Source organism: Haemaphysalis longicornis, unplaced genomic scaffold (assembly GCF_048455015.1).
Source record: "Haemaphysalis longicornis isolate Haplotype H1 unplaced genomic scaffold, Haemaphysalis longicornis Haplotype H1 scaffold_16, whole genome shotgun sequence".
Classification (NCBI taxonomy): domain Eukaryota; kingdom Metazoa; phylum Arthropoda; class Arachnida; order Ixodida; family Ixodidae; genus Haemaphysalis; species Haemaphysalis longicornis.
Genome location: NW_027526266.1, coordinates 21,557,036 through 21,582,121, shown reverse-complemented (window position 1 = coordinate 21,582,121; position 25,086 = coordinate 21,557,036). Strand labels below are relative to the sequence as shown.

General features: G+C 46.2%; 1 protein-coding gene and 2 long non-coding RNA genes across 3 annotated transcripts in view; 1 reads left to right on the top strand and 2 right to left on the bottom strand.

Annotated features, from left to right (window-relative positions):
• The window catches only part of LOC144166171 (chymotrypsinogen B-like), a 43,134-nt gene extending 19,071 nt beyond the window's left edge, over positions 1-24,063 (bottom strand). The window contains exons 1-2 of the mRNA XM_077695772.1: positions 23,835-24,063; positions 22,575-22,791 (exon numbers count right to left, since the gene is read on the bottom strand). Of these exons, the coding sequence (XP_077551898.1) occupies positions 22,575-22,791; positions 23,835-23,898 (281 nt within the window). The 5' untranslated portion in view covers positions 23,899-24,063. The remainder of the gene's footprint in view (positions 1-22,574; positions 22,792-23,834) is intronic.
• Positions 1,352-10,961, bottom strand: LOC144166173 (uncharacterized). Its single transcript, XR_013321607.1, has 3 exons — positions 10,909-10,961; positions 8,370-8,472; positions 1,352-1,481 (listed from the first exon to the last, which is right to left on the bottom strand). It is a non-coding gene; the product is annotated as an uncharacterized LOC144166173 (long non-coding RNA).
• Positions 11,224-20,350, top strand: LOC144166172 (uncharacterized). The gene is made up of 3 exons (XR_013321606.1): positions 11,224-11,339; positions 13,783-13,885; positions 20,221-20,350. It is a non-coding gene; the product is annotated as an uncharacterized LOC144166172 (long non-coding RNA).
• Positions 24,064-25,086: the final 1,023 nt, after the last annotated feature.

The window sequence follows — 25,086 nt, the reverse complement described above, 5'->3', positions numbered from 1 at the left end:
AGGAGTGCGAGAGGGAAAGGCGAAGGGTTGCGGGGCTGTTCTGCCGGTGTGCACACTCCCCGCTCTTGGCCCGGCGGCCGGCCGGCAGTGAATACCGAAGCGTGCGCCCTTTTCACTTGCGCGAACCGGCAAGTGTTTCAATCGCGCGTTGGATTTCGCCTTCTGGGACGGCTGCGCTGTGATTCAACCACACTCCTAGATCTGGATATTTTAACGAAGTTAAAAGTGCTTCAACTGTGCCTGTGTTGGATTTCGCGTCCCCTTGTGGTGCCCACCGCTGTGCATTTCGAAGTGCTTCAACCGGGTCGTTTGATTAAGTTTTACGCTGCAACAGTGTTCTAGGTAATATTACCTAAATACTTTGACATCCGTGCTGTTTTGCAATCGCAGTGTAGCGTTCGCAAATCGTCGCGTAAACGGTTGCTACGCAAGCGTGCATCCACAGTTCACCCTGTGATCGGCCGCCGCTGTGAAAATCGTCAACCTTTATTACGAATGAATTCCTGGAGTGTGACAAATATAAATTTAGCCTAATGCCCCATAAAGTTGGGCCGAAGTCACGCTAGGAATACGCGATAAGTATAATCACTTGTCGCCCACCTTGAACATGTTGTACTCAGATTTTCTGACGATTGCTTTCAACCTTGTCACGATGGTTGGCACTTTGTGGCCTGCTGCTTTTTATGCGATGGCACAAACAACCGGGTTGCTTGTTTTGTTTTTTTCTTTATCGTATATCTAGCGCTCCGCCCAGACGAAACGGCAGTTGGCACTAAAGTTTTGCCCAGCCACAATTAAAACTGTCAAATACTCCTGCTCTGATCTTCGCCTCTTAGATTTAGACACGCAGGACTACCTATTTGCACCGGCTCCTCTTCGCGATCGTGTGTTCACGGGTCTTTTTTTTTTTTTTTGCTTGCAAGCCCCAATGGTGCTAGCACCCACATTTATTTACGAGTTGGACTATGAAGCCTCCACTGATGACTTACGTTTGTACACACACTGACCAAAACAAGCTACAAGGGGCTTTGGTATCCAGTATTCTTACGCTGGAGCATGCTTCAAGGCATGTGATCACAAAAGCACTTAAGTTTACAGCAAATACAGGTTCTCAAATTGACTGAAAAACTGAAACATAACATTAAGCCTTATAAATCTTTACCTAGTATGTGTGCTAGTTCTGCATCAATTGCTAAAAAAAAAACGCAACACATGCTAATGAACTGATCATGAAAAAGTGACGTGGTGAATAGTAAATCTGTCTGCTGAAAACAATTTTTTAATAAAACTACAGATTTGAATATAGATTACTTGTTGCAATGTATGGGTATATGAAACAGCAGAAAACAAGTCCCAAAGCTCGAAAATTCTTTATTAAATGCTTTATAACCTCAAATATACATACAACATTTTACGTGCCCATCACGGTTTAGGCCAGGAACATCTGGGCTCAAAACTTTCCACAATTTCTCAGTCAGCACCTGCAACACCAAAAGAAACAAATAAACGCTTCCTTTTACAACCACACCGCAAATGCCAAGTGAATCTAAATTCACAATTGATGGTGTATTTTGTCCCGTATAGGGCTACATTAATATGTACACAAAAGTTAGTTTAGCCTGCTTTTGAACTATTCTAACTGCTTATTCTGAATTTTTTTTCTACTTGACACCAGAGATCCTTTGCTGATGCAGTCTTGTGTCTAAAACCTGCTTTAGTCCCTTCACACCAAACGGTATTTTTGACTTTTTTGAGAATTTGTACAAGGCCAAATAATGGCTTACACTAGTAGGATTAAAGTTCTGAGCTAGACTGCTTTGATCTCTGATCTCATTAACAAACTGCACTGCCTTACCCAATAGCTAAGCAGGTGCTTACAGTGTATCTGACAGAACAGCTGTCACACAATGGCCATACAGGACAACTGGGTCGGTTTATCAGTCAGGAATTACATGAGGGGGCACTAGGCTGAGCCCAACTCATCGCACTACTGCTGCAAAAACAAAGTGGAAAAAGATTCTATTTCGGGGGTTGTAGTTGCCGAGGCCACTCTTGGGCTATGAAGCGTGACACAGTGCTAGGTTCAATCCACGTTAATCCTGACATTTGGGTATCTTAACACGCACTGAAATCTGCACACACGGGCGTTTTCGATTTTTTTCTTTTTGCCTTCACTAAAAAAAAAAAAGGAAAAGAAAAAGTCCTTGGGCTCAGCTGCACAATGCTTTAGGAACTGCGGCTGCTGCTCAGGCACAAGTTGGAGCCATTACTTGACTAGGCACAAATCCTCAAGAGTTGAAAACTGATTTCAGCGCAAAGCGGCAAAACAGCACTTTATTAAAAACAAGAGAAGTGGGAAAGACCTTATAACAACACGCGCTAAAGAATGACCTTTTTGAATAAACACAGTGTCACTTTGTAAATCGTCAATGCCTGGATAGCATATCCTTCATGCACAAGTATACTTAGTTGCTCCTTTAGACCGACAACGATGGCCAGAAGAAGTCAGGCTGCTGCCTTGCACGCCTTGTACTTGCTGCTTCGCCTTAATACTATTACCATAAGTTAGGAGCCAAGTATCTGAAATACCCATCTGTTCGATGCTTTGGACGTGCCGTGTAGGTGTTGTCGTGCAGTAATCCTCATTGGACGACGAGAACGAATGCAAATTAAATGACTCGCGAGCGAAAAATGACGTTACCAAAGTTGATCAGTTGGCGACTCTGGCACCGCTTTACCATTGAGCCAATGCTGTCGACTTGTTTGTAAACAACCTGTAATTTCTCCGCGCCACGTAACATCATTGATAGTGGTTGCGGACTGAAGTAGCGTAGAAAACCGGGCTAGTTGGTGCAGATTCATCTTCGCAGCGCACAAATAACGGGACAAAAAGGAGGATAACAGTGGACAACCAACGAACCAAAACTGAATTTTTGTTCGTTGAGAGACAAACGCTCTCAAGTACTGCTCTCTTCAAGATACGCCAATTCTGCATCTAAAAGTGCTAAAGACGAGCGCTAACACACGAGTCAGACATTTTTCGAATTTTATGTGCTTCCACTATACTTCCCTCACCTTTTGTTCATCGTGCAAGAACAGTACCGTTGTATCATGAAGGAAAAGCGTGCAACCATAATCTTTGCAATGGCTGGGAAGAGGGCCAGAAGGCACTCAGTGAACTGGCCAACATCAAAGCGACCACCATTGAAAGGAATGCAATAAACCACATTTAATCTGTAAGGAACAACCTGTTTCTCATGTTTCACACCACAGCTGTTTGCTCGGCCCTTATTACTAATATTCTTTTCGATGGCGGGACAGCTGCAGTTTAACTTAATTTTGGCTGAAAACACCACATTGATGTTATATCTGCTCCCCACTTCTTTCAAGCGGTGAGATACATCGTGCAGGTACGAGATTACAACTATCTCTTCCTTCACAACATCACAAGCAGGAGACAAGTTTTCTTCACCAAATCCAACAACTGAAGACAGGCCGACCCAATGACTCCGTCACCGTAGCCAGCATTTTTGGGTCCAACTAACTGTTCACCAAAGCTAGACTCAATTAGGTGAAAACAAGACTGAAAACAAAACAAGATGGCTGACCTGAGGCAGTTGACAACAATCCCATATTTTGCAATCCTAGAACGTGCTGATGAAGAGTTCAGTAAAGGCTTCTTCGATCGCGGTCTATAGAGCCAACATACATGATTCTGCTCGAATTTTAACAACAGGTCCAAAAACTGGATTGTTCTTTTCTTTAGCGCCTTGGACATAAAGGTCAGCCTAAATGCGTGACGTGTGAATGCTTTTAAAATGTCTACCATTTTTCTTGTAGGGTAATAGTTTCCACAAAGTACTAGGTAATCGTCAACATACATGAAAATTTTAATTGCCAAACCCTCCAAGTCACGTTACAATACACGGTCAACATGAGCCAAGGAAATGTCACTAACAAGGTGAGGAACTTTAGAACGTCTACAGATTCCAGATCTCTGCACAAAGACACCGTCACACCATCCTACAATAGTTGATGCTAAGTAGAAACGCAGAAGCTCCAAAAAGGATTCCACGGAAATCCCGCAACTTTGCATAAACTTAACCTCGCCGTTGTAGACAGTGATACACTCTTTCACAGAGACCAAAACTTGTTCATACGGAAGGGAGTAGAAAAGGTTTCCAGAGTCAATGCTGAAAGCAGAGCACCAGCCTGGATTACTGCGCGCGCAGTAACCTCATTTGCGCGCTTCGAAGATGAAGGGGCTTGCGCAGCGTGCCCTATCCTGGTCCTCCTGCACTGCAACATCTGCTACCTCAAACACGGAGCTGCGCAGCGGACGCCAGGTCGGCACAGAAATTTTGGCACTCGATGGAGCCCTCTGGCCGACTATGCCACTTATGGTCATCTCCCATCCCTGCGACCGCAGCACCTTCTGCGGCACTGACGTTGATGACTGGACAAGCACCTACGAGAGTGCGAGCGCTCATAACAGATGGGATGCAACCTTGGGGCTGGCCAACGTAATATTTTACCTCAAGGGCCCAGCCAGACTATTGTTGGTTTGAGACACACGAAGCAGACCTGACAAGCTGGGAAACCTGCAAATTGATATTACGTGAGCTGTTCGGAAAGTTTGTTGGCCACCAACTAGCCGCGAAGGAACTTTCTTCCCATGCCAAAACCTCGATGGAGTCATCCATCGCCTATATTCAGGATGGTGTTGCTCTGTGTCACAAGATAGATGCCGACACGTCAGAAACTGGCAAAGTAGGCCATGTGCAGAAAGGAATTGCTGATGGCGCTTTCAACCTGCTTGTTTTTAAGGACTGCACCAGCACAGACGGCATCATTACAGAGTGCAGACCGTTTAAACATCTTGAAAAGGGCTTCGCAGCCTCTGGAAAATGTTTCCTTGGTTATCAACGTAACTAGTTGATGCATTTATTTTTGTTATTCCCCCCACTGTAATGCCAACAGGCGCTGTGGGTACCAAATAAAGTAAGAAAGAAACAAGCGAAAGCTCACTGTATTGCCCCACAGTTCACTCGACTGCCTAACACGGCTCCCACATCCTATTACGAGTATACTACTCCACTGGAATTTGCCTTCTTTGTTCGACGACTTAATGAAAATAGTACGCCTTGAGCTGGAGGCTACGGCTATGGCTGGCCTACTAGCCCCGACCCGTGAATGAACGTCACCTTCCATCTCCCTAATCCATGCGATATACAGCAAGAGCTCGCAAGCCACACCATTCCACGCATTTGCTCTGTAGCTCACCCGAAAAACGCTTTCACTGTTCCTCGTGTCTTAACTGGTCCCCACCAATATGCCCCACGCCATTTTCAGACACAAAATTCCGAAGAGTGGAGTACTCCTGAAAACAACCCAATATGCTTCCACTGCTGTCACGGTGGGCATGTGGCCCGCTACAGCTTTCGACATTGCCACGCTAAGCCTTCGCCTCACCAGAAGACTAATCAATGCAGCTCAAGGAGGTAATACTGCATCTGTGACCTGGACGACAGATCCTCTATTAACCAAGGAGTCTAAGCCCAATTTACTAGACGTTACTGTTGATGGTGTTGCAGCCCAGGCTCAAACTGACACAAATGCTCACATCTCTGTAATGAGCTTAACCCTCCGCTGGCATCTCCGCAAAGGTCTGACGCCACCCATGCAAACATTTGTTCGAGTTGCCAATGAGAGCACACCTTCAATTGCCGGAATGCGTACCGCCTGAATATGGATTGCCGACCACGATAGTGTCGTTCTCTTCACCATCCTTGAAAAATGCCCCCATGACATTATCCTCAACGTCCATTTTTTTTCGAACCGCTCTCATTGACTGTTCTGCGGGACTTCTCTCTTTTGAATTTTCTTCTGCCAAAAATGCTCAAAAGCACCGTTCTCGTTCCACAGATTATGTCCATTTGCTGTCAAATGCTGTAACATACATGCCCCTGTGATAAAGCCCACCCGTTTCTCACAGTTATTTCTCACCAGATTGTTCGACAAGCCGAGCGGAAGCTACTACAAGCACGTATCCTTGAGTGCCGCCAGAAGCTACGAGCTTTGGAGAAGCAAACCTTCTTTGCACGCCGGCAACTTGAGTATCTTATTCCTGAGGACTTCCCAGATGTGCAGCTGCACACAAACTTCACTGCTCGCATGGCAGAAGGCCGTCATAGAACGTCGCAAGAGAGGAAACTGCAAGCACTCCAGCCGGACGTGCCACAATGCACCCAAGAGGTCATCAACCTATCTCCGTACACACCGGACGAAGAGGAGGCTAAGGTTTTGTCCCGTGGTTTGAATTTTAACAAAGAAGCACCCCCGGAGCCAGGAAAGGTGATTTGTGCGGTCGAACGCGCGGTCGGCCAGCTTCCCTCTGAAGTACGGCAAGAAGCGCGCACCCGTGCTATTGGTGTGCTCTCTGGTTTGCGAAGACATTGTGCAAGACTGCATTTATCGGTAGCGGAGAGGCAAGCCATCAGGAGCCTGCGGAATAACAGCAGTATCGCAATCCTTCCTGCTGACAAAGGCAATGCCACGGTCTTGCTAGATAGCAGTGACTACCACACGAAGATGTTGGCCCTTCTCGAAGACCAGCAGACATACGCTCCTCTAGCCCGTGACCCAACTAGCAGGTTACAGTCGAAGCTCCAAGAACTGCTAACCAGGCTTTTCAAGCTAGTCCCTCTGCACCACAAGGGCCTCTACTACAGGTTACTGTGCACGAACGGTTCAGCCCCGGCAATCTACGGTCTGCCTAAAATCCACAAGCCTGGCGTTCCTCTTTGGCCTATCGTCGACTTCTCGAGGTCACCGCTCTACCGACTATCAGGCTACCTTCACCAAGTGTTGAGCCCTCTAGCCGGTAAGACGCCCACGCACGTCGGAAACTCATCCTCTTTTGTTTCGAAGCTGAAGGACGCAACTCTAACTGAAGACGACGTCATGGTTTCGTTCGACGTCAAGTCTCTTTTCACTAGTGTCCCAGTGGATCTGGCAGTAGCCATGTGCGAAGAAGCACTAAACGCGGACATTAGCCTTCCCGATCGCACTCCCTTTGACGTCCCCGAGCTCTGTGAGTTGCTTATGTTTTGTCTGCGCAACACCTATTTTTCTTACGGGGGAAGCCCCTATCAGCAGACCCATGGCACGGCGATGGGTGCGTCCATATCAGTTACTACAGCCAATCTAGTTATGGAGGCTTTAGAGGGGAAGGTATTGGCAACCTTCACACCGGCACCGAGGTTTTTCTGCCACTATGTCGACGACTGTTTTTGTATTTTAAAAAAGCAAGATGTCCCATGTCTTCTGGACAGCCTCAACGCCCAGAATGTGGATATACAGTTCACCGTGGAGTTCGAGCAAGACAACATGCTTCCCTTTTTTGGATGTTCTTGTTCGCCGCGATGTGGGCGCTCTCTCCTTCTCAGTGTACAGGAAGCCCACACACACGGGTCGTTACCCCAGTTTTGAATCTTGCCACCCTCTCGGCCACAAGACATCCGTTGTGTCGTCCTTGATAAAGCGCGCCGTACGCATCTGCTCAGATGACAGTGCACTGAAACGTGAATTAGGAACGATTCGCCGCAAACTAAGCGCCAATGGCTATCCTAAGCGACTTATTTGCCTGACCAAGTATAAGATACTACAGCCAAGAATGGCCAACAACAGGACATTACGAGCACGCGCAGCCATCCCCTACGTCCCAGGAATAAGCAAAGCATTGTCGCGCGTCTTTTCAAAATACGACATGCGCATTGCCCATGTACCGACCAGCAAGCTCCGCGACGACTGAAAGAGCACCAACGTGATGTAAGAAATCATAATCACATGACGAATGCCATTGCGGAGCACGCGCACAAACATTCCCACAAGATTGACTGGGAGAACACCGCAATTTTAGCTAAGGAAAAGAACACATCATCTCGGCGTCTGCTAGTCACTTTTTATCCAATCAACGCCAGCCACAATGAACCGGACGAATGGGACTTTGCCTCCCGTCTACGCATGCTCTCTACGTCATGTGCTGCCTATATAATTGACGACGACGGCTTGTCATACGTAGTGAACAAGGGACCCGTATGTGGTTCCGAAACATTCAATATATTTTTATTCTTGGTCAGTGTTCGCTTTTCTTTTGCAAGTTATTATATGGTCTTCCCTATTACAGACGCGCTGCTTCTGTGAAACGTCACTCTGCCGCACATCATCATTACTGTGGTACAGAACCAAACCTGCCTTCCCTTTCAGTTTTTCAACTTCAGTTTCACACCTCAAGTCTTTCCGAAGGGGATTTCGCTTGCAATGCTGTGCCCTTTCTGCCATGAATGCTAGCACCCCTGCAGATTTACCTCCTGCAGTGCAGGCGTCCCATCAAGCACCATCAATCAAGGCAGTGGCTGCTTCAGACCTCCCACCGGATCATACCGCCGATCTCCCTCGTCTTCTGGATTCCTGCAAGGACATCTTCGACTTAGACAACCATCCACCAACCTAAACTTCTGCAGTCACTCATCATATCAACACCAACGATGCTTCACTAGTGTACAGGTGGCCCTATTGCGTACCACTTGCTGAACGACTCGTCATCCAAAAGGTAAAAAAAAAAAAAATGCTCAGTAAGGATACAGTCGAACCATCGTCCAGTCTGTGGGTGTCTCCAGTCATGTTGGTCAGAGAAAAAGATGGGACGTAGTGCTTCTAGATGGATCATGCAAACTTAACTATTATGAAGGAAGGCCTCATACAGTGGGATGTCATTGATACAATTCTGCATAATACGTTTTTCTTTTCATTCCAAGCTAAAATCCCTTAGAAATAATGCATTTTCGTGCATTTGATACAATCACATTTTTGATAAAAATTGGATACCATTGGAAACCTTGACCATTTTTAGAAACCTTACATTTATTCTTCGGTATACTAGCTCAAACCCCATGTCAACAACCCATGACCTGCATGGCAGCGCCAGTTCTGCGACAAAAACACTGCTGCCGGGCGTGGGCGCTCTGTTCAATGAGGATGATATGTGAGGCGAGGCACTGTGCCATCTAGTGAAACATATCATAATCACAGAGTTTCTCAGTTTGGTCATAATCGAGGAAGAAGGTTCCAATGCTCTTGGCAGGCGGCGACTTCCCTCCCCAACTTCTCGCCATGCTCTGTGCTTCCCGCTCCGTTCTTTGTTCTCTTTCTGCGCTGTTCCTGTGTTCGGTGGTGTTGCTTATGAGGCCATTTTTGTTCTTGTTCTATTTGACTAGTCTTGTTCTCCTTAGGCTGCCTTGTTGCTGTGCGGGGTGTGCTGCCAGGTTTGTGGCAATGTCGAAGAAACGGAAGGCACTCAGTATAAAAAGAAAAAGTGGAAATTGTACAGAAATTGGAAGAAAACCCGAAGAGGAAATGCGTGGATTTGGCACACAAGCTCGGTTTGCCAGTGTCAACGCTCAACACTATTGCAGGTCAGCAAGAGGAACTTCAAAAGAATCCGCAAGTTTACGGCCCCGATGCGAAACAAGCACAAGGTGCGAAGCATGACCAAATGGAAGACATCCTGCTCACATGGTTGGAGGAAGTAAGAGCGGCAGGATGAACGCCGATAGGTCAGTACTACGCGAAAAAGTTGACAACACTGCGCTCTCCTTGGGCATTGAGGACTCCAAAGCATCTGGTGGCTGGCTTCACCAATTCAAGGCACAACGCGAAGTGTCATACAGAACAGCGTCCGCCCAAGTGAAAAATACCAGCAGCTTTTTTTTTTTTTTTTACATTTCCGGAGAATTTTCTCCCCCACTTCGAAAAGAAAGTGCAGCACAAATTTACCAGCTACTCCACTGTTGCTCAATAAAATTGAGTTGCTGACGGAGAATGCAGATTTTTTCCCTTTTTTTTTAACAAACTCTTTGGATAATACGATTTTCACATAATACTTTTTATTTCCCGGTTCCCCTGAAAAACGTATCAACGAGATTTCACTGTACATGATACATAGACAAGATGCGGCAGGCAACTTGTGAAGGGAGGTAACCTCGTGAAACCAAAGCCTGATTAGTCATTCTAATTTCTCCTATATTTCAATATGGTCTAACACCAGCTACTCCACTTCGGCAGAGCCAGTGGGGAACATTTTAACACTACTGTCACTGTGTACTGCAGAACGAACATCCATCCCGCATTTAAAAACCCTGCATACGAAGCTGCATCGCGCAAAGTTGTTCTATGGCCACTGAATGTCTTCGCTGAATGTCAAGGAAGCGTCCTCACCGACGCGCTTTGGCGTTGTCTATCAGCGGATTCGTATGTATACAAGCGTTTACAGCAAGAACGGTAAATATATTTCTACGCTCTTCAAGCGCATGTCGGCAAAATGCGATTACTTCGCCGCGTTCGCAGGATTGCGCCGCGCAGTAGAGAACACAGTCGTAGCATACTAGCAGGAATGAACGCATCGTACGGCTTCTTCCACGTTTCGTCACCCCGTGACTACAGTTTACCTCAACACCAATTTATAACGCACGCCCTTAAAGAGCTTACACTCTAAAAAGCGCTACAACCTTTCTGGTAACCTTGAGTGAGTGTAAAAGCGTAGCCACCGCGCACATCACGTCGCAGCTAGCGCCGTCTTCAATGCGAACGCGGTCGTCTACGCGGCTACGTGACCGTGCCGCTGACAGACTCAAGGAAAGTGTATTTGGGGGCTCTAGAACAACGTATTTAAATTTAGCCCATGTTTGCGAATAACAAATGATTCCTTGAGTGCTTTAGTTACATTGTCATTCAGAATGTGCCTAGCCAGTTATGTCCAACATACGGAGAGCGCACGGCGTTTGCAGTACACGGACAGGTATATAATTACCCGTCCCTCTTGACACCAGCCCTTAAAAAATATCTTACCTTTCGTTCATGACGCAAAAAGATGCCGAGGAGAAAGCAGCAGGTTTCGTTATGTACAAGAAATCGATGCTGGCTTGCGCTTTGAAACTCGTACACAACAGGCAAATGGCTTCGGCTTGACATGGCTTGACCAGTGTTGCTTTTGCCATGCGCAAACTTAATTCAACTAAAGTTTTCTGTTACGCGACTTTTATACTCTGTTACCTTCGCAAATAACAAATAACGAGCGGCCATATTTAGCCGGTTGTGTGACAGAGTTTTTTAGTTAAATTAAGTTTGCGCAAGGCAAAAGCAACACTGGTCAAGCCATGTCAAGCCGAAGCCACTTGCCTATTGTGTACGAGTTTCAAAGCGCAAGCCAGCATCGATTTCTTGTAGATAACGAAACCTGCTGCTTTCTCCTCGGCATCTTTTTGCGTCATAAACGAAAGGTAAGATATTTTTTAAGCGCTGGTATCAAGAGGGACGGGTAATCATATACCTGTCCGTGTACTGCAAATGCCGTGCGCTCTCCGTATGTTGGACATAACTGGCTAGGCACATTCTGAATGACACTGTAACTAAAGCACTCAAGGAATCATTTGTTATTCGCAAACATGGGCTAAATTTAAATACGTTGTTCTAGAGCACCCAAATACACTTTCCTTGAGGCTGTCAGCGGTACGTTCGCGTAGCCGCGTCGACGACCGCATTCGCATTGAAGTCGGCGCTAGCTACGACGTGATGTGCGCGGTGGCTACGCTTTTACATTCACTCAAGGTTACCAGAAAGGTTGTAGCGCTTTTTAGAGTGTAAGCTCTTTAAGGGCGTGCGTTATAAATTGGTGTTGAGGTAAACTGTAGTCACGGGGTGACGAAACGTGGAAGAAGCCGTACGATGCGTTCATTCCTGCTAGTATGCTACGACTGTGTTCTCTACTGTGCGGCTCATTCCTGCGAACGCGGCGAAGTAATCGCATTTTGCCGATATGTGCTTGAAGGGCGTAGTAATATATTTACCGTTCTTGCTGTAAACGCTTGTATACATACGAATCCGCTGATAGACGACGCCAAAGCGCGTCGGTGAGGACGCTTCCTTGACATTCAGCGAGGACATTCAGTGGCCATAGAACAACTTTGCGCAATGCAGCTTCGTATGCAGGGTTTTTAAATGCGGGATGGATGTTCGTTCTGCAGTACACAGTGACAGTAGTGTTGAAATGTTCCCCACTGGCTCTGCTGAAGTGTGGTAGCTGGTGTTATACCATATTGAAATATAGGAGGAATTAGCATGACTAATCAGGCTTTGGTTGCACGAAGTTACCTCCCTTCACAAGTTGCCAGCCACATCTTGTCTATGTATCATGTACAGTGAAATCTCGTTGATACGTTTTTCAGGGGAACCGGGAAATAAAAAGCATTATGTGAAAATCGTATTATCCAAAGAGTTTGTTAAAAAAAAAGGAGAAAAATCTAGCTGCATTCTCCGTCAGCAACTCAATTTTATTGAGCAACAGTGGAGTAGCTGGTAAATTTGTGCTGCACTTTCTTTTCGAAGTCTGGGACAAAATTCTCCGTAAATGTAAAAATAAATAAAAGCTGCTGGTATTTTTCACTTGGGCGGACGCTGTTCTGTATGACACCTCACGTTGTGCCTTGAATTGGTGAAGCCAGCCACCAGACGCTTTGGAGTCCTCAATGCCCAAGGAGAGCGCAGTGTTGTCAACTTTTTCGTGTAGTACTGACCTATCGGCGTTCATCCTGCCGCTCTAACTTCCTCCCACCATGTGAGCAGGATGTCTTCCATTTGGTCATGCTTCGCACCTTGTGCTTGTTTCGCATCAGGGCCGGAAACTTGCAGATTCTTTTGAAGTTCCTCTTGCTGACCGGCAATAGTGTTGAGCGTTGACACTGGCAAACCGAGCTTGTGTGCCAAATCCACGCATTTCCTCTTCGGGTTTTCTTCCAATTTCTGTACAATTTCCACTTTTTCTTTTTATACTGAGTGCCTTCCGTTTCCTCGACATTGCCACAAGCCTGGCAGCACACCCCGCACAGCAACAAGGCAGCCTAAGGAGAACAAGACTAGTCAAATAGAACAAGAACAAAAATAGCCTCATAAGCAACACCACCGAACACAGGAACAGCGCAGAAAGAGAACAAAGAACGGAGCAGGAAGCACAGAGCATGGCGAGAAGTTGGGGAGGGAAGTGGTCGACTGCCAAGAGCATTGGAACCTTCTTCCTCGATTATGATCAAACTGAGAAACTCTGTGATTATGATATGTTTCACTAGATGGCACAGGGCCTCGCCTCACATATCATCCTCATTGAACAGAGCGCCCACGCCCGGCAGCAGTGTTTTTGTCGCAGAACCGGCGCTGCCATGCAGGTCATGGGTTGTTGACATGGGGTTTGAGCTAGTATACCGAAGAATAAATGTAAGGTTTCTAAAAATGGTCAAGGTTCACTTTCGTGGTCGTGCTATCCAATTTTTAGCAAAAATGTGATCGTATCAAATGCACGAAAATGCATTATTTCTAAGGGATTTTGGCTTGGAATGAAAAGAAAAACGTATTATGCAGAATTGTATCAATGAGATCCCACTGTATAAGGCCTTCCTTCATAATAGTAAAGTTTGCATAATCCATCTAGAAGCACTATGTCCCATCTTTTTCTCTGACCAACACGACTGGAGACACCCGCAGACTGGAAGATGGTTCAACTGTATCCTTACTGAGCATTTTTTTTTTACCTTTTGGATGACGAGTCGTACAGCAAGTGATACGCAATAGGGCCACCTGTACACTAGTGAAGCATCGTTGGTGTTGATATGATGGGTGACTGCAGAAGTTTGGGTTGGTGAATGGTTGTCTAAGTCGAAGATGTCCTTGCAGGAATCCAGAAGACGAGGGAGATCGGCGGTATGATCCGGTGGGAGGTCTGAAGCAGCCACTGCCTTGATTGATGGTGCTTGATGGGACGCCTGCACTGCAGGAGGTAAATCTGCAGGGGTGCTAGCATTCATGGAAGAAAGGGCACAGCATTGCAAGCGAAATCCCCTTGGGAAGGACTTGAGGTGTGAAACTGAAATTGAAAAACTGAAAGGGAAGGCAGGTTCGGTTCTCTACCACAGTAATGATGATATGTGGCAGGGTGACGTTTCACAGAAGCAGCGCATCTGTAATAGGGAAGACCATATAATAACTTGCAAAAGAAAAGCGAACACTGACCAAGAATAAAAATATATTGACGTTTCGGAACCACATACGGGTTCCTTGTTCACTACATAAGACAAGCCGTCGTCATCAATTATATAGGCAGCACATGACGTAGAGAGCATGCGTAGACGGGAGGCAAAGTCCCATCCGTCCGGTTCATTGCGGCTGGCGTTGATTGGATAAAAAGTGACTCTAGCAGACGCCAAGATGATGTGTTCTTTTCCTTAGCTAAAATTGCGGTGTTCTCCCAGTCAATCTTGTGGGAATGATTGTGCGCGTGCTCCGCAATGGCAATGGCATTCGTCATGTGATTATGATTTCTTACATCACGTTGGTGCTCTTTCAGTCGTCGCGGAGCTCGCTGGTCGGTACATGGGCAATGCGCATGTCGTATTTTGAAAAGACGTGCGACAATGCATCGCTTATTCCTGCGACGTAGGGGATGGCTGCGCGTGCTCGTAATGTCCTGTTGTTGGCCATTCTTCGCTGTAGTACCTTATTCTTGGTTCGGCAAATAAGTCGCTTAGGATAGCCATTGGCGATTAGTTTGCGGCGAATCGTTCCTAATTCACGTTTCAGTGCACTGTCATCTGAGCAGATGCGTACGGCGCGCTTTATCAAGGACGACACAACGGATGTCTTGTGGCCGAGAGGGTGGCAAGATTCAAAACTGGGGTAACGACCCGTGTGTGTGGGCTTCCTGTACACTGAGAAGGAGAGAGCGCCCACATCGCGGCGAACAAGAACATCCAAAAAAGGGAAGCATGTTGTCTTGCTCGAACTCCACGGTGAACTGTATATCCACATTCTGGGCGTTGAGGCTGTCCAGAAGACATGGGACATCTTGCTTTTTTAAAATACAAAAACAGTCGTCGACATAGCGGCAGAAAAACCTCGGTGCCGGTGTGAAGGTTGCCAATACCTTCCCCTCTAAAGCCTCCATAACTAGATTGGCCGTAGTAACTGATATGGACGCACCCATCGCCGTACCATGGGTCTGCTGATAGGGGCTTCCCCCGTAAGAAAAATAGGTGTTGCGCAGACAAAACATAAGCAACTCACAGAGCTCGGGGACGTCAAAGGGAGTGCGATCGGGAAGACTAATGTCCGCATTTAGTGCTTCTTCGCACATGGCTACTGCCAGATCCACTGGGACACTAGTGAAAAGAGACTTGACGTCGAACGAAACCATGACGTCGTCTTCAGTTAGAGTTATGTCTTTCAGCTTCGAAACAAAAGAGGATGAGTTTCCGACGTGCGTGGGCGTCTTACCGGCTAGAGGGCTCAACACTTGGTGAAGGTAGCCTGATAGTCGGTAGAGCGGTGACCTCGAGAAGTCGACGATAGGCCAAAGAGGAATGCCAGGCTTGTGGATTTTAGGCAGACCGTAGATGGCCGGGGCTGAACCGTTCGTGCACAGTAACCTGTAGTAGAGGCCCTTGTGGTGCGGAGGGACTAGCTTGAAAAGCCTGGTTAGCAGTTCTTGGAGCTTCGACTGTAACCTGCTAGTTGGGTCACGGGCTAGAGGAGCGTATGTCTGCTGGTCTTCAAGAAGGGCCAACATCTTCGTGTGGTAGTCACTGCTATCTAGCAAGACCGTGGCATTGCCTTTGTCAGCAGGAAGGACTGCGATACTGCTGTTATTCCGCAGGCTCCTGATGGCTTGCCTCTCCGCTACCGATAAATGCAGTCTTGCACAATGTCTTCGCAAACCAGAGAGCACACCAATAGCACGGGTGCGCGCTTCTTGCCGTACTTCAGAGGGAAGCTGGCCGACCACGCGTTCGCCCGCACAAATCACCTTTCCTGGCTCCGGGGGTGCTTCTGTGTTAAAATTCAAACCACGGGACAAAACCTTAGCCTCCTCTTCGTCCGGTGTGTACGGAGATAGGTTGATGACCTCTTGGGTGCATTGTGGCACGTCCGGCTGGAGTGCTTGCAGTTTCCTCTCTTGCGACGTTCTATGACGGCCTTCTGCCATGCTAGCAGTGAAGTTTGTGTGCAGCTGCACATCTGGGAAGTCCTCAGGAATAAGATACTCAAGTTGCCGGCGTGCAAAGAAGGTTTGCTTCTCCAAAGCTCGTAGCTTCTGGCGGCACTCAAGGATACGTGCTTGTAGTAGCTTCCGCTCGGCTTGTCGAACAATCTGGTGAGAAATAACTGTGAGAAACGGGCGGGCTTTATCACAGGGGCATGTATGTTACAGCATTTGACAGCAAATGAACATAATCTGTGGAACGAGAACGGTGCTTTTGAGCATTTTTGGCAGAAGAAAATTCAAAATAGAGAAGTCCCGCAGAACAGTCAGTGAGAGCGGTTCGAGAAAAAATCGACGCCGAGGATAATGTCATGGGGGCATTTTTCAAGGACGGTGAAGAGAGCAACACTATCGTGGTCGGCAATCCATATTCAGGCGGTACGCATTCCGGCAATTGAAGGTGTGCTCTCATTGGCAACTCGAACAAATGTTTGCATGGGTGGCGTCAGAACTTTGCGGAGATGCCAGCGGAGGGTTAAGCTGTTTACAGAGATGTGAGCATTTGTGTCAGTGAGAGCCTGGGGTGCAACACCATCAACAGTAACGTCTAGTAAATTGGGCTTAGACTCCTTGGTTAATAGAGGATCTGTCGTCCAGGTCACAGATGCAGTATTACCTCCTTGAGCTGCATTGATTAGTCTTCTGGTGAGGCGAAGGCTTAGCGTGGCAATGTCGAAAGCTGTAGCGGGCCACATGCCCACCGTGACAGCAGTGGAAGCATATTGGGTTGTTTTCAGGAGTACTCCACTCTTTGGAATTTTGTGTCTGAAAATGGCGTGGGGCATATTGGTGGGGACCAGTTAAGACACAAGGAACAGTGAAAGCGTTTTTCGGGTGAGCTACAGAGCAAATGCGTGGAATGGTGTGGCTTGCGAGCTCTTGCTGTATATCGCATGGATTAGGGAGATGGAAGGTGACGTTCATTCACGGGTCAGGGCTAGTAGGCCAGCCATAGCCGTAGCCTCCAGCTCACGGCGTACTATTTTCATTAAGTCGTCGAACAAAGAAGGACAAATTCCAGTGGAGTGGTATACTCGTAATAGGATGTGGGAGCCGTGTTAGGCATTCGAGTGAACTGTGGGGCAATACAGTGAGCTTTCGCTTGTTTCTTTCTTACTTTATTTGGTACCCACAGCGCCTGTTGGCATTACAGTGGGGGGAATAACAAAAATAAATGCATCAACTAGTTACGTTGATAACCAAAGAAACATTTTCCAGAGGCTGCGAAGCCCTTTTCAAGATGTTTAAACGGTCTGCACTCTGTAATGATGCCGTCTGTGCTGGTGCAGTCCTTATAAACAAGCAGGTTGAAAGCGCCATCAGCAATTCCTTTCTGCACATGGCCTACTTTGCCAGTTTCTGACGTGTCGGCATCTATCTTGTGACACAGAGCAACACCATCCTGAATATAGGCGACGGATGACTCCATCGAGGTTTTGGCATGGGACTTAGCATCAACTATTGTAGGATGGTGTGACAGTGTCTTTGTGCAGAGATCTGGAATCTGTAGACGTTCTAAAGTTCCTCACCTTGTTAGTGACATTTTCTTGGCTCATGTTGACCGTGTATTGGAACGTGACTTGGAGGGTTTGGCAAATAAAATTTTCATGTATGTTGACGATTACCTAGTACTTTGTGGAAACTATGGCCCTACAAGAAAAGTGGTAGACATTTTAAAAGCATTCAAACGTCACGCATTTAGGCTGACCTTTATATCCAAGGCGCTAAACGAAAGAACAATCCAGTTTTTGGACCTGTTGTTAAAATTTGAGCAGAATCATGTATGTTGGCTCTATAGCCCGCAATCGAAGAAGCCTTTACTGAACTCTTCATCAGCACGTTCTAGGATTGCAAAATATGGGATTGTTGTCAACTGCCTCAGGTCAGCCATCTTGTTTTGTTTTCAGTCTTGTTTTCACCTAATTGAGTCTAGCTTTGGTGAACAGTTAGTTGGACCCAAAAATGCTGGCTACGGTGACGGAGTCATTGGGTCGGCCTGTCTTTAGTTGTTGAATTTGGTGAAGAAAACTTGTCTCCTGCTTGTGATGTTGTGAAGGAAAAGATAGTTGTAATCTCGTACCTGCACGATGTATCTCACCGCTTGAAAGAAGTGGGGTGCAGATATAACATCAATGTGGTGTTTTCAGCCAAAATTAAGTTAAACTGCTGCTGTCCCGCCATCGAAAAGAATATTAGTAATAAGGGCCGAGCAAACAGCTGTGGTGTGAAACATGAGAAACAGGTTGTTCCTTAGAGATTAAACGTGGTTTATTGCATTCCTTTCAATTGTGGTCGCTTTGATGTTGGCCAGTTGACTGAGTGCCTTCTGGCCCTCTTCCCACCCATTGCAAAGATTGTGGTTGTACGCTTTTCCTTCATGATACAACGGTACTGTTCTCGCACGATGAACAAAAGGTGAGGGAAGTATAGTGGAAGCACATAAAATTCGAAAAATGTCTGACTCGTGTGTTAGCGCTCGTCTTTAGCACTTTTAGATGCAGAATTGCGTATCTTGAAGAGAGCAGTACTTGAGAGCGTTTGTCTGTACAGTTGCTTATAGTGGGTTCATGTGTCATGTTTTTATGTTTTATACCTTCGATGGCTTTATATTTGTCTCTTTAATAAAAATTCGGTTTTGGTTCAGTGGTTGTCCAGTGTTATCCTCCTTTTTGTCCCGTTATTTGTGCGCTGCGAAGATGAATCTACACCAACTAGCCCGGTTTTCTACGCTACTTCAGTCCGCAACCACTATCAATGACGTTACGTGGCGCGGAGAAATTACAGGTTGTTTACAAACAAGTCGACAGCATTGGCTCAATGGTAAAGCGGTGCAAGATTTGTGAAGTGATCAACTTTGGTAACGTCATTTTTCGCTCGCGAGTCATTTAATATGCATTCGTTCTCGTCTTCCAATGAGGATTACTGCACGACAACACCTACACGGCACGTTCAAAGCATCGAACAGATGGGTATTTCAGATACTTGGCTCCTAACTTATGGTAATAGTATTAAGGCAAAGCAGCAAGTACAAGGCGTGCAAGGCAGCAGCCTGACTTCTTCTGGCCATCGTTGTCGGTCTAAAGGAGCAACTAAGTATACTTGTGCATGAAGGATATGCTATCCAGGCATTGACGATTTACAAAGTGACACTGTGTTTATTCAAAAAGGTCATTCTTTAGCGCGTGTTGTTATAAGGTCTTTCCCACTTCTCTTGTTTTTAATAAAGTTCTGTTTTGCCGCTTTGCGCTGAAATCAGTTTTCAACTCTTGAGGATTGGTGCCTAGTCAAGTAATGGCTCCAACTTGTGCCTGAGCAGCAGCCGCAGTTCCTAAAGCATTGTGCAGCTGAGCCCAAGGACTTTTTCTTTTCCTTTTTTTTTTTAGTGAAGGCAAAAAGAAAAAAATCGAAAACGCCCGTGTGTGGAGATTTCAGTGCGTGTTAAGATACCCAAATGTCAGGATTAACGTGGATCGAACCTAGCACTGTGTCATGCTTCATAGCCCGAGAGTGGCCTTGGCAACTACAACCCCCGAAATAGAATCTTTTTCCACTTTGTTTTTGCAGCAGTGGTGCGATGAGTTAGGCTCAGCGTAGTGCCCCCTCATGTAATTCCTGACTGATAAACCGACCCAGTTGTCCTGTATGGCCATTGTGTGACAGCTGTTCTGTCAGATACACTGTAAGCACCTGCTTAGCTATTGGGAAAGGCAGTGCAGTTTGTTAACGAGATCAGAGATCAAAGCAGTCTAGCTCAGAACTTTAATCCTACTAGTGTAAGCCATGATTTGGCCTTGTACAAATTCTCAAAAAAGTCAAAAATACCATTTGGTGTGAAGGGACTAAAGCAGGTTTTAGACACAAGACTGCATCAGCAAAGGATCTCTGGTGTCACGTAGAAAAAAAATTCAGAATAAGCAGTTAGAATAGTTCAAAAGCAGGCTAAACTAACTTTTGTGTACATATTAATGTAGCCCTATACGGGACAAAATACACCATCAATTGTGAATTTAGATTCACTTGGCATTTGCGGTGTGGTTGTAAAAGGAAGCGTTTATTTGTTTCTTTTGGTGTTGCAGGTGCTGACTGAGAAATTGTGGAAAGTTTTGAGCCAAGATGTTCCTGGCCTAAACCGTGATTGGCACGTAAAATATTGTATGTATATTTGAGGTTATAAAGCATTTAATAAAGAATTTTCGAGCTTTGGGACTTGGTTTCTGCTGTTTCATATGCCCATACATTGCAACATGTAATCTATATTCAAATCTGTAGTTTTATTAAAAAATTGTTTTCAGCAGACAGATTTACTATTCACTACGTCACTTTTTCATGATCAGTTCATTAGCATGTGTTGCGGGTTTTTTTTTTTTTAGCAATTGATGCAGAACTAGCACACATACTAGGTAAATATTTATAAGGCTTAATGTTATGTTTCAGTTTTTCAGTCAATTTGAGAACCTGTATTTGCTGTAAACTTAAGTGCTTTTGTGATCACATGCCTTGAAGCATGCTCCAGCGTAAGAATACTGGATACCAAAGCCCCTTGTAGCTTGTTTTGGTCAGTGTGTGTGGACAAACGTAAGTCATCAGTGGAGGCTTCATATTCCAACTCGCAAATAAATGTGGGTGCTAGCACCATTGGGGCTTGCAAGCAAAAAAGAAAAAGACCCATGAACACACGATCGCGAAGAGGAGGCGGTGCAAAGGTAGTCCTGCGTGTCTAATCTAAGAGGCGAAGATCAGAGCAGGAGTATTTGACAGTTCTAATTCTGCCTGGGCGAAACTTTAGTGCCAACTGCCATTTCGTCTGGGCGGAGCGCTAGATACGATAAAGAAAAAAACAAAACAAGCAACCCGGTTGTTTGTGCGACCGCATAAAAAGCAGCAGGGCAGAAAGTGCAACCATCGTGACAAGGTTGAAAGCAATCGTCAGAAAATCTGAGTACCAAAATGTTCGAGGTGGGCTACAAGTGATTATACTTATCGCGTATTCCCAGCGTGACTTAGGCCCAACTTTATGGGGCATTAGGCTAAATTTCTATTTGTCACACTCCAGGAATTCATTCATAATAAAGGTTGACTTTCACAGCGGCGGCCGATCACAGGGTGAACTGTGGATGCACGCTTGCGTAGCAACCGTTCACGCGACGATTTGCGAATGCTACACTGCGATTGCAAAACAGCACGGATTACAAAGTATTTAGGTAATGTTACCTAGAACACTGTTGCAGCGTAAAACTTAATCAAACGACCCGGTTGAAGCACTTCGAAACGCACAGCGGTGGGTATCACAAGCGGACGCGAAATCCAACACAGACACAGTTGAAGCACTTCTAACTTCGTTAAAATATACAGAACTAGGAGTGTGGTTGAATAACAGCGCATCCGTCCCAGAAGGCGAAATCCAACGCGCGAATGAAACACTTGCCGCTTCACATGGAGGAAAGAAATGGGTATTCACTGCCTGCCGGCCGCCGGGCCAAGAGCGGGGAGTGTGTGCGCCGGCAGAACAGCCCCGCAACCCTTCGCCTTTCCCTCTCGCACTCCTCCTTTTCTCCCTTTCGTGGGTGATGCATCGCCGAAATCGGAATACGCCGGGCCGTACTTGTGCGAAAATTAATGTCGAAGACAACGCTAACGGTGCGGCGCCGTCTCCGCGTGCTCGGGAGGCAGAGTTAGTTATGCTCTAATGAACGCCTTCTTCGGCCACACTCAATCAATCAATCAATCAATCAATCAATCAATCAATCAATCAATCAATCAATCAATCAATCAATCAATCAATCAATCAATCAATCAATCAATCAATCAATCAAAGAAGCGAGCAAGCTAACAAACAAACACAAACAAACAAGCAAGCAAGCAAGCAAACAAACGAACGCACGAGCCCGCTCAAAGCCTGAAAATTTTGCCCTCAGTAGGCACCCTCCAACACACATTCCTGGAATTCGTACACAGCCCATCCTTGCCTCCCCTCTCCCTCGCACCTCCCCTGAGCTGTAAGAGACACTGTTGACTATCAGTCGTCTGGAGGACCAGACTCTCGTGGTGACCCAAGCGAAGACGGTTAGGGCAACACAGATTCTCGGACTAGGGCTTCACTTCACTACAGAGGTCATATAAATGTTTTTTTCTCTCTTTTTCTTTCTCCAAGATACGTGGAAGCTTGGTATCGTGCTCCAGCGTGGCCGACTGGCGCCACCTCTGGGGAGTTGGAGGAAACTATGCACGCGCGTGATTGGAGCGCGAACAATGAAAGGACGCTCGTTGTTTTTCTTGACGCGGAATAAAAATACACGGAACCCGTGATTGGAGCGCGAACAATGAAAGGACGCTCGTTGTTTTTCTTGACGCGGAATAAAAATGCACGGAACACTAGGCGTAAACAGCTTCGCTGTAAAACGGAGTGGAAAGGCTGGGATTGGTACGTTACCAGACGCAGTGCGCCGCCGTGAGCACGTATCGGTCGTTGATGAGCGCCCCTCCGCAGAAATGCGAGTAGCGGTGCGTGTAGATGCCAGCCTGCCACGGCCAGCTACCCGGAACGGCCAGTTGGCCGCCGTAGATCCTGTCCTCCGGGTCGAGCTGGGGTTGAATGGCCGGCGTGCCGCACTCGGATGGGCAGCGCGGGCCAGGGCAGCCGGACTGCGCTGGTGGAAGGCGTTAACGTAGGATGCATGCTATGCAAGCTGAAGCTGGTTTAATGTCTCCGGCCCATGAACACGTTGAACGCCATACGAATGCTAACAATCAAAATGTTGTAATGACTACTTGTAGAACGGTATTTTAAGCGAACAGCAGAAAACGTATAAATGCTCATGTTCATGTTTTTTTCTTGTTTTGCAGAAATATTCCGTTACATTGTTCAAACCGATAAGTGCACAGTTTCAATGCTTTCCTTTCTGCATTGTGTTGCGAGTTACTGTGATAGAACTGTTTAATGTATTAAGTGAAGTGATGTATTAACGTGGCAAGGGGGCCGGGACCCTGTCAGGTGGTTTTCGCCTTAGCCCTGGTCTCCTGTTAAACATACAGACCATTGAAGTAATAAAAAATATTTTATATATAATATGATCACATGCGCAAATTAGGGAGAGGTCGAGGTTTCGATTACAAATGTGAAGAAATGCGATTGCGTAGTGAGTATTGCAGGAAATAAGATTACAGCATATGATACTTGTAAGGCTCGCCAGATTATCAAGTTTTAAAAGCAGAAGTGATGCAACAGTTTACCATGCCAAGATATGGTGTCATTTGCCCTTGTATATGATAACTGGATATAACATGATCGAAGTAGTTCACCGGAACAAAATATCGGCCACTTTTATCTTCCTCACTCGTTAAACACGAAAAGATCGAACTGTGGGTTCTCCGTATTAAAGGCCAGGTCACTTTATAATAAACTTGCATATTGCAGCGTGAAACTCCCGTACAAATCTGAAGACCATTCGCAGGGCGAAGCATACTTGGAGCGTGATCCCCGCAAAAACTTAGAATGATCGTTTCTTCGAGCAAATGGCGGTGGTTGGGCCTTTGGCTGAGTGATGTGCAGAGGTTGATTCTTAGCTTTTATAAAAGTACTAGGTCTACGGTAAGTCGTAATTATTCCAGATCACTACACTCTTGGAAATAATATCCGTCACTTGCAAACAAGACAATCAATAATGATAAAAAGTCAGAAATTGTTACATACCAGTACCGTGGGGGAAGGCTGCAACGCATAGCGCTGCGGAGAGCACAGCGAGTAACTTCAGCATAATAATTTAACTGATGTGTTAGAAGACAAAAGTTGCCCTCAAGTCTTGATGCTAAGTGGCCGTGTGGGGACCAGATGATTCGTGGAAAACAAAACCACTTCGTTTTCGGAACGTGAATGAAGGTGCGTGCGCCAGAAGCAATGACCGCCGCAGTATCGTCTTACCGATAACCTGCGTACGACAGTTTGAATGTGCTTCGAAGATGAGTTTTATCACTCTTCGATAACCTGCCTATTGTCCTACCGGATTCCCATTGTTCCGTTGTGCTGACGTGCGTCCAAGCGCTATCGTGATGACGTTTTGCGATATTGCTGTCGGCGGAATTATGTGTTCAAAGTAATTGCTTTTAAGGAATTAGGTTTCGTGAAAATAACGCTGATGCTGGAGGCCGGCATTCCGCAAATGAGAGTTTGATATGAATTCAGTTTATTGTGACGGGTGTCGATAGTTTGTTACAAGCACAATTTTTCTGGTGCTCTTTCATTCGGAGTGCTGCGTCGTCCGTGGCCGTAGTGATACGTTACGTGTCTGTTACCGTGTGTCCTTTGTCGCCGCTATCATGAAAGATGCGCTTTTTAGAAAAATTCTCAAAACCAAAATGGGTTGCCATTTAACAGTTTGAAAGGATGAACCCAGGCCCCTGTGCTTCTGATGCCGGAATTGGCCACTGGGGAACGAGTATTTAATTATTACACATAAAAAGCTCGATATTAGAAACTGCAAGGAGACGCCATCTCAGTTCGAATTAACTGAATCTCGAACTAATAAAAGCGAAGAATAGCAAGAGTACACTGCGATTGGGAAGCAGTAGGACATTCCAACTATTTTATGCCTGAAAAAGTTTGGGATTAGAGTCTGCTTTTGCCCTTAAAGGCGAGAGCCAGCCGTTTTTGCCCAACGATCGAATGTAACGGAAGGCCTCCTTCTCGCGTATACTCTAAAGCAGAACCGAAGGGCAGCATTCCACCCGGTCATTACTTCGGAGCGATTACATCACTAGTGCTTCGTCCGACTCGTCCTCGTAGTCACTGGCAGCGACAATTTCTGCGCTTCGAACCCCAGAAATGATGCTAATGCTATCCGTCAGCACACTCCGCACCTTGAACTTGTATCTACATAGTCCCCAAAGAAACGGCTTCCAAACCGTCCACCATGGGGTTTTAGGGTGCTTTTACCCGACTGAAATTC